Source organism: Pseudocercospora fijiensis, assembly GCF_000340215.1.
Source record: "Pseudocercospora fijiensis CIRAD86 unplaced genomic scaffold MYCFIscaffold_5, whole genome shotgun sequence".
In the NCBI taxonomy this organism is placed as follows: Eukaryota; Fungi; Ascomycota; class Dothideomycetes; order Mycosphaerellales; family Mycosphaerellaceae; genus Pseudocercospora; species Pseudocercospora fijiensis.
This window is the reverse complement of record NW_006921536.1, coordinates 3,768,551-3,778,937: the sequence shown is the minus strand read 5'-3', so window position 1 is coordinate 3,778,937 and position 10,387 is coordinate 3,768,551. Positions and strand designations below refer to the sequence as shown.

The 10,387-nt window shown below is 40.0% G+C and overlaps 1 protein-coding gene across 1 annotated transcript; it reads right to left on the bottom strand.

Annotated features, from left to right (window-relative positions):
* Window positions 1–36: 36 nt before the first annotated feature.
* On the bottom strand, window positions 37–10,087 carry MYCFIDRAFT_175785 (uncharacterized protein; the record flags this gene model as incomplete). The annotated part of the gene is made up of 3 exons (XM_007929457.1): window positions 37–482; window positions 508–654; window positions 10,082–10,087. Coding segments are annotated over 3 exons (599 nt in total), but the record flags the coding sequence as incomplete, so codon positions are not given.
* Window positions 10,088–10,387: the final 300 nt, after the last annotated feature.

The following is a 10,387-nucleotide window of genomic DNA, read 5'->3' as shown; positions in this document are numbered from 1 at the left end:
GCCCTGGGCGGCGTCCGCTGGCCGGGATTGGGGTACAAGGCGGGGCGTGGCGAGCCATTGAGGGGAGCCATGACCGGGAAGCGCGAGGGAACAGTGCCCGCTCGAGTTCTTGGCGAGGATGAGGATGCGGAGTCGTTCGGACGGCCGCCAGTAGCTTGGCCAGCGTCGAGGTCAGGGAAGCTGTCGCTGCCGGGCGACTCTGGAATAGTTTCTCGTAGTGGTGTGGAGTGTCCACTGCCAGTCGTGGGTGGTCCCCAAATGTGCGGCGTCAGACCTTCTCGCTGCTGGATCTCACGTGCGCTGCTGCCAAGTGAGCTCCAATGCTCAAGCAACGTATGTTTTGGTGGGGATATGTAGATGCCGTACCGCGAGGGGGAGAGAGGACTGCCGTGTTCCTTGGACGGGGAGCCAGCTCCAGCACGACCATTGCCCAGCGGATAGCGGGGGCCTGACCCTGCAGGCTGCTCAATGGGCGAGTTGGCCTGCGACGTGTCGGCAGACCTCGACTGATTCATATTGAGTTGAGGCAAGCCCTCGAGGTTCGGGTGATAGTCTGGGCGGTTCGAGGGAGGCATTATCAATTCGAGTTGGGGAGAGGGTTTCGTAGTAAGAAGGCAGTGCCGGAGGATTGCCGTGACTGAAGGAGGGTGGGTACTTTTTCGAACCCCTAAGAATCCTTATAGCCCTCTAGCCGAACAAACGGTCCCTTATTCTCTAACCTAACGGCATTACGCTAGTTTATATACGTCGGAACAATATATAGCGAGAATAACAAAGGTATAGTTATAGGATACTCTAAGAGTAAGTAAGGCGACTCGGTCGTCCTTTTACGATACTCTTACCGCCTTTGCCCTAGCTATAATCTCGCTCTATAGTATAATAGCGGCGCCGCGTAGTAGATAGGGTTTAGCTTCTTATTCTACTAGAGGTCCGCTCTTGCCGCTAGCGTAGTTCGTATCTCGAGCTTAACTTTACCTACGCCCTAGCTATAATCTCGCTCTATAGTATAATAGCGGCGCTGCGTAGTAGATAGGGTTTAGCTTCTTATTCTACTAGAGGCCCGCTCTTGCCGCTAGCGTAGTTCGTATCTCGAGCTTAACTTTACCTACGCCTTTACTCTAGCTATAATCTCGCTCTATAGTATAATAGCGGCGCTACGTAGTAGATAGGGTTTAGCTTCTTATTCTACTAGAGGCCTGCTCTTGCTACCGGCGTAGTTCGTATCTCGAGCTTAACTTTACCTACGCATTTGCTCTAGCTATAATCTTGCTCTATAGTATAATAGCGGCGCCGCGTAGTAGATAGGGTTTAGCTTCTTATTCTACTAGAGGCTCGTAATAGCCGTAGCCGTAGCGTCCTCTTTACGATACTCCTTATCGCCGGCGTAGTTCTTATCTCGAGCTTAACCTTATCTACGCCTTTACCCTAACTATAGTCTAGCTCTGTACGTATAATAGCGGCGCTATATAGTAAATAGTATCGTAGCGCCGAGTATAGTTCTAGCTAGCGCGCTAGTTATTAATCGCTCTAGCTACGGTTACGGGATTGTTTAACCGATTGCCTATACTATATAACCTAGTCGACTATATTCGATTTCCTAGCCTAGGGTCTGTACTATATATATTCTACTTAATACTAGAACGATAGGGAACTTCGATAATATAGATAAGGTAAAGGATAGTTAAGAGTCGTAGTACGCGGTTAAGTCGTTAGTACTTAATCGAGTCGATAAACGTAGTAGCTAGTTAGCCTTTTCTAATATAGAGGACCTAGATAGATAGATTAAACGAAGTATTCGAATCTTAGGTAGGGTAGCGCTATATATCCGCAAGAATAGACCGCCGCTATTTATACGATAGAAGACGAATAAAGAACTACGAGACGAGGTAGAGCGGTTAGTACTAGAGTTAGAGCAATTACGCAAATAGGTTGCGTTTCTATTACGAAAATAATAGGTATATAATAACCTTATACTCGATACGTAAAGGTAGTAACGGAATATAGGGAAACATACTATACGGATATATAGTAAGAGGGGATAGGAAGGGTAGGGCGGTAGTTTAGGTAGCTTCCTAATACGTCGGTTTGCCGATTAGTGACCTAAGCCGGGCTAAGTCGGACAGCTAGTCGGTTGTCGAGTCGCATCGCTAATTTAAACGGTAGGGCGGTAGTTTAGGTAGCTTCCTAATACGTCGGTTTGCCGATTAGCAACCTAAGTTAGGCTAAGTCGGATAGCTAGTCGGTTGTCGAGTAGTATTACTAATTTAAAGGGCAGAGCGGTAGTCTAGGTCGCTTCCTAATGTGTAGGCTTACTAACTCGTATTCTAAGTCGGTTATCGAGTCGTATCGCTAATTTATACCTATAGTAGTAGTTATTAATATTATACGCGGATAAATACAAAGTTAGGGCTTGCTTTACTTCTATTAACATTTTATAGCGTATCTACTATATCGACGTCGACTCTATATACTACTTCCCCCGCTCGTAATACTAGCGCCGACGTACGCTATAGCTATATCCTATTATACTTTACCCTTTTTCCTCTTTTTTTCCTTCTCGAAGCCGAGCGATTATTATATATCCTAAGCTCGTACCTATCTACTTATAACCTATACTACTTATATAATTATAGCTAATACTATTACAAATCGGTAAGACTCTGTAAAATCTGCCCTCTAAACGCCGGCTATATAAGATACTCTTCTACCTATTTAAATATTAGCCTCCGGAGTCTAGTAATTATCGATAATAATAACGGTATTCGTAGGGGGGAGGTTTATACTAGTTGTAATCTAGCTTGTATATACTACTATAAGCTACTTCTCGTCGCTATATCTATTTATCTTGTTCCTCGTAGATACGAACTCTTTAACAAGGTCGGCACTAGTAGTATTAGTCTAGCTACTCTAAGTATTAATAAGGATTCTATACGCTATATTGCTAGTGCTTAGGATGTTATCGTAATACTAGGTGCCTTCTTTCTATATAGCTAGCTACTAAAGATACTATAAAAATGTTAGTCTTATATACTTAGTAGATAGGGGCAGATAGATACGTACTAAGTCTACTACGAAGACATTCTACGGCTTAAAGCTAGCTAGCACAATCTTACTTCTATACCTGTGCTAGCGCTGCTTACTACGCTTTATTCGGATTATATACCGTAGCGATACTATAACTGGCTCGTTATATAGTGTTAGTATATAGTCCTAGAGGTAGGTATCTAATAAACCGTAGTCGCGTATCCTAGGAAGCGTGTTTTTAATGTCCTATAGTATAAAAGTACTAAGTTCCTTAATTAATTCCTTATCGCCCCCCTATAGTACGAGAAGTAGCGATAGAAACATAGTAAAGACCTATATTATCTTAGATATATATATAAATTTAATATCTTCCGCTACATTCTATTTTTCGACCTACTCGCTTAATACTATATCTTCTATAGATTTAAATTATAAGCCGATATTAAAATACGAATATAGTAGATAATCGATAGCCGGTATATGCGGAGTATTAGGTATAGGTTGCTATATTAGCGTCTTCTTAAGGCGAACTATTTTCGATAGTAACTAGAGGCGAAATTTGTCGAGCGCCCGAGTATCTTTATCTATAATACTTAGTTCTATTCGACCTACGGTCGCGTTAGAGTATTTAGATTGTAAGTACTTAGAAACCTAATTACTAATATACCTAGCCGAGTCGGAGATATTACTATCGTCGCTAAACTAGAAGTTACATTCTATATCGCGCGTCTCTTTAGTCGATAGCAATTAGTCGACGAAAGTAAACCGTGCTATAGAAGGCGACTAAATAGGGCAGAGGTAACCCTTTATATCGTAGGCCTTAACGTATCTCTATACCGAGGTAGTTACGATAATAGCTAAATTAGATAGTTTGCTAAATAGGGTACTACTTAGGCTAAGAACGAAAGGATAGCCTATAAGACTAGCGACGGCAGTCTACTCTTTAGCGCTATATGTCTTAGTAATATAAAACTTATCGACAATAATAGTCGTAGCGAGTATACGAAGTAGCGGCGGTTTCGAATTAGATTTGTCTAGCTACTTCTCGGAATTCTATTTCTTAGCTCGTTTATACGTTATAAAATCTAGTACGTTAGATATTATAGTCGAGGTAGTAAGGACGATCTAGTTATAGTACTATAGATAAGGGGTTACTTCTATATCCTCGTATTTAAGTAATAAACGTACCGGGACGCCTTTTTTTTCCTACTACTTATCTATAACCTCTATACCGAAAACCTATTCTAGTTCTAGCCGAGTCGGGAGCGCTATATAATCGAGATAAAGAACGTTATCGATATATACGACCTAGTTGTAGTTCTATAGACTAGCTCTATTGCGTCTCTTATCTTTCGTTAGCTAACTAGAGTCTTTTATAAGATATACGAATATAGCTCCGGGTAGTATAAAGTTATCGATCTTATATATCTAGTTTTCGGCTAGCTACTTCGGAATATAGATAACGTAAACGCTAGGGCGGATAACCGGCTTTATACCGCTAGCTAATACCTACGGATCGAACGTAATTTTCTCGTTTAGCCGAAGTCCTAGGTTAACCGACGAATTAGATAGCCGAAAAGGATAGGCGTTAGTAGTTAATAGCCCGTTATTACTCTATACCCTCTACTATATCGAGGTTATAGCGACGTACCCTAACGTATATACCGTCTTACCTATATCTACGTCTATACTACCGATATAGAAGTCCGCGCTAGTAACGGAAGCTAGAAGCGTCTAAGTAATTATATAGAATTAGTAAGACTTTAACGGACGAGTCGATCTCTAATTAGGTAGAATAACGCCTATACGTAGCGAAGTCTAATAGGGATCGAGCAGTCTAAAATCGTATATTAACTTAAAGTTCTTAGCGTCGAGGTAGGAGTATACGTTACTAGATAACTGCTTCTCGACGTCGGTTTCTATATCTAAATCTATCGACTAGCTAGGTACCGCCGACGAGATCTAATCGATAAAATCTACTAACGTCTAAATCGGTAGAGGGTTAGCTTAGACTTCTACTTACGTACCCGGTAGTCGTACGGCGAGGTCGGGCTTATTCGGATCTAGTAGCGATACGATCTAACTCGGTAACGACTCGGTCTATTTCTAGCGAATTCGATTTCGCTTTAAGTCGATTATATCTCTAGCCTTCTTACTATTAGTATTATCGGCTTTACTTGATTTAATTTTTCTATCGTCCTTAGTATTATTACTAGTATTTCTCTACGCCGGAGGTTGTGCTAGGGATAGTACTAGTCTATTTAAAGGTAGCAATATCTTAGGTAGAGTAGAAGCAATATAGGCCTTTATCGTATACTCTATTATATCGGGCTATATAGAACGGACGGCCGTTCGAACTAAATCGTTAAAGGCGACTAGAAGTAAAGCAGTATCCCTATTATAACCGTTATCGTAGAGCATCTTATTAACTGCCTTATCGATAGCCTACTAAATCGCTATTATATCCGTAGCGACGTCGGCTATAGCTTTTTACGCGGCTGCCTACTAGGCTACCTCTTACTATTCCTATATCCTCTAGAATCTATCCGCGATAACCTGTTTATAGCGCTCGCGATTAGCGCGATCCTTATAAGCGAGTCGGTCGTCCTTAGCTTACTTAATAGCTAATTTCGTAGGCGACTACGGACCCTAACCGATATTAATTTTAGTAGGATTACTAGCTATAGAAGCACTATACTAAGTTAGGTCGATAGTTCTAGAAGTCTTTAGTAGAGACGGTCGACGATATATAGAAGGTATCCTAGTATAGTCTATTATATTTTTGCCGACGAGGAAATCGAGTCTCGTAGAAATCCTAGTATCTAAGCTATTATATATCTCTATAGCTAGGGAGTAGAATATCCGATTAGTCTTGTATTTAGAAAGACCTTTAGGGCCGCGAGCTATATCGATTACTACGAAGAATTCGTACTTTTACTATTCGGGCGATAGTAATAACTCTCGTACGAGCTAGAGCTGTAACAAATCCTTTATACTAATATTATTAGAAGTCTTCGATTGTAGGATAGACTAATTTAAGCTAAAGACCTCGTAGTCTGCCGTTAAAGGTAACCGCTAGTCGATAATACTAAAGTATAACGTAATCTTAGCCTAGTCCGGCTTAATAGGGCGTAGCGCGTCGGATATTACTAGATTAGTATCCTTACTACCGTACGAATCTTCTAGCGTTATCCTCTTAAATACCCGACCGGCTCTACTAGTCTTACTAGTAGAGGTAGAACTTGCTTTATACTCAGGTATAGAGGGCGTAGTTTATCGGGATCTATTAGTCTCGCTCTCGGATACGTCTTCCTCTTTAGTATTATTACCGGCCGGTAGGGTAAACTTGTCCCTTATAACCTTCTATATAAGGCGGTATACTAAGTAGACTATAGACCTCTAAATTTAATTATTCGGACTATTTGTATTGTCCTACGGAAGTATTCCCCTAACGTACTACTTCGGAGCCTATTTAGGATCTTTAAAGTACTATTCGGCTATTAATAGCCTACGTCTAGGTTTAGTAGGATAGTTAAGGTTACTAGCAATAGCGTATACTATGTCTTTCTCCTCCTTATAATGCCCCTTAACGGGCTAGCGAAGCTACTTCCTATTCGACCGGTTAAATAAAAAATGTTTCTCTAGATATAGAAGGAGCCTTTTTATTACTAACTTAAGAAGAGGCTTATCGATGCTATATAGGTTTAGTATAATATGTTTAGGGACGTCTTTGCCGTTATTTAAGGCTTTAATTAGTAGCTCGTTATTATTTAACTAGTCCTCGATATTCGTAGAGACTACTATCTTAGTAAAGGTAGTAGGCGACGAGTTTGTAACTAGTATATAGCATTAGTATATAACAGGTTATACTAATTAGTAATACTTATATAGTAGAGGTTAGAGACTATAGATCGATAACGACGTATACTATCCGAGAGTAGTAGAGAAACTAATAGAGGTAGTAAAATTCGCTATACGTTAGGGTTAGCGGAGGTAAGAATAGGAGCAGAGAGCTACTTATACCTACCGACCCTAACGCGAGCCGTTAGAGTTACATTATATAATAAGTGTCTATATATACTAGCTTAATACTAGTCGAGCACGACGGCTAGGTTATATAGTACGGCCTATATATAAGTTAGAATAGGGCATTAGCGAAGGAAATAATATACTATACGTACGATAGGGAGGGTAAGGGGGTATATATATATAGAACAGGTATATTAGTGTAAGTTAATAGTAAATATTAAAGAAGGTAGTAATTAGGAAAGGTAACGACCTTAAATGCCTACCTCGTAACCGGGTCGGTTAGCGAGTCGGGCCTAACTAGCTAATAAATCGACGAAGTAAGGTATCTAGCGCTTAAGTATATAATAGTTTAGTTACGCAACTAGTAACCGAAGTAATAAGGCTATAGATAATCGTTATAGTATAAACCCCTATACGATAGACGGTTCTAGATATAGGACTAATAAGTCGTAGTAAACATAGTACTACGTAATAAGTAATCGAAAGTTAGTAATATAAATATAAGCCTATCTATAGCAGAGTTGCGACTACGATCGCCGGCGCGGGACGCGAGTGCTAATAAGCTACGTAATGTAGCTAAATTAACCGATCTATATCCTTATAGTAACTAACAATTATTATACGATAGCGAGTAGACTAGACCCGCTATAGTACGAGGGTATAGGCTAGTAAGGCGGTTAGTCTTAGGACCCGAGAGTAGGGTATATAGATAGTTCGAGCTAACGATTAAGATAGCATATTTTCTATAGATGCTACTAACTCTATCGGCGGCGAAAAGGCATATATTTAGCTATAACGAGTAGCAAACAAAGGTATAAAACGATCGAAATATTTTATAAATCGTATACTAGAGTAGTAGTCTAAGTAGGAGGCCGAATAAACGACCGTATATAAATCCGTAGCAATATAATATACTAGGCGTAAGGCTAAGAAGCGAGATAATAGATAACGTAATTTGCCGAACCCGCTACCGAAGTTAGTAATAGAGGATATAGAAGTTGTCTAGTAGGCTTAGTACCCGATTCGATACCAAATTAGGGCCCGAGTCGGTATTAGTAAACCCCGCGACTAGAGTAGTTCTAGTTTCTACTACTAACTAACGTCGACTTTCTACTACGCTATATATATAACTACCGCCTTTAAGAATGCTACGTACTTAACTACCTCGCGATTAATATTTAATAGGCGGTATTACCCGCGGCCTTAGCCTATCGCCGTCGATATACTACGCATTTTACGCTAGCGTCGAGAGGTTAATTTAGGAGTCTATTTAGATTAGTAGCACGTTCCGATTACTATTATTACTAGAACGCCGAAGGACGTAAGGTTACCTATACGACCTAGTATTAATAGACGAGAAATACGAAGAAGAGTTCCCTAAGGCAGTAAAGCAGATCTATACGGTAGAGGGACAGACTACGTTTAGGTACCTAGTATATAAGATTTGTTCTAATTATCGCCGACAGACGAGACGAAAAACGGTACGCGTAATAACGCGTAGAGTCGGCGATACTAGCGATTACGTAGAAATTGCTATATCTATAAATACTAGACTAGCGATACTAGAAGGATCTATAGCGGTGCCGCCGTACCGCGTACTAAATAATATATAGTAGAGTATAGTTATAGTATAAGAGCAGAATAGGAAGGTAAAACCTATATATCGACTATATAAACTCGATTATCGCTAGCCTATAGTTAAAGGCCGCGCGTTAGTAGGAGTCTATAATATAAACCTCGAACGATTAGTTAAGATACTGCGGGTAGATTATAGTTTCGAAGCTAGAGTCGACGCCTTATATTAGATAAGCGACTAAGATAGATACGTTCGAATTAATAACGAGCGATAGTAGAGGGCTAGTCTATCCGATATATTAGGTAGAGGCCTATAGCTGTAATTTGCAATCTATAGGCAAATTAAGGAGGTAGAACGAGCGTAAATATAAACGCAGAAAAGCAAGATAAATAATTAATTTTACTAAGTCCGATATAGAAGTCCTACTCTAATAGTAATAGGCACTAATCTATTTATTAAACGGAAGGCAAGATACTCCGGCTACGATAAGCACTACGCTTTAATCTTAGATATATACTAATATATAGTAAGTATATTACGTATAGTAGTCTTAAGCGCCGCGATCTCTTCCTTTATCTATTTAATCTTAGCCTATATTTAAGCACCCTAATCGCGCTATAGCGATAGCGGACGCGGGGTAGCGCGATAATTAAGGAAAGGCTAAATCGGCTACGATTACTAGTCGTTAGGCTAGGGTAGATTATATGCCTCTAGCTAATCTATTTCGAATTGCATCTATCGAGTATAGGGCCTCTATAGTATTATTAACCTCGAATTAGCTAAATACGCCGATAGAGATAGTTCTAACTAACCCGTAATGCTACGAGGTAGCTTCGAAGGTATATATTCAACCTAGCGGATCAGCTAACGCCGATTGATTTACTAATAAAGAATATATATCTATATATACCGTAGTAGCGACCGAGCGAGGAATAAATAGTCTAAATACGCCGATTGCTTTAGTACAATATCGATAGTATTACTATATACCGTCGGCCTAGACTATAATAATTACCGCTAGACTAATAATAGCGCTAGATTAATAGTTCCCGAATCCGACTCGCGACCGAATCGGGCTAGCGTTAACAAGGTACGAAAATAGCGAATAGTCTATAGGCTACGATTATGCTTTAGTATTAGCGGGGTATATCCGATAGGACTAATAAGCGATTATAGACGGCGACTCGGGTAGTATATATAGGAGTAGAGGATAAAACCGTAATTTAATACCCCCCTTTTCGTAGGATAAATAAGCACTAAGACGCGTATAGTCTAATATATACTACGTTAGATTCGTAATAATACTACTACTCGTTATAGTACACTTAGGATAGGTCGCAACTACAAAGAAGATAAATATAGAACTTAATCGTTATCTAACTTAATAGAGTCGGATAGGGATACTAGAATTAAAGAAGAAAATAGGGAAGAGACTTATTTATATATAGCGACTAGCATTAGATCGAAATTTATAAAGGTAATATATACTAGAGCACGGCGATAGAGGACTAACGTAACTAGTATAAGAGTAGGAATAGCAAAGATCCGGCAAGGCTAAAATAGAAGTATAGCGACGATAGGGCGGATCGGAGCGACGATATAAAGCTATTAAAACGACGTAAGAAGCGAGATAAAGGCTTAATAACTACTAGTAAAGAACGTTTAAATCGAAAGAAGGGCTTACTCGAGGCAAGGGAGCAAATCTTATATAACGAGACGCGTCGTAAACTATTCGCTATTACGTTAACTAGAGCTAGA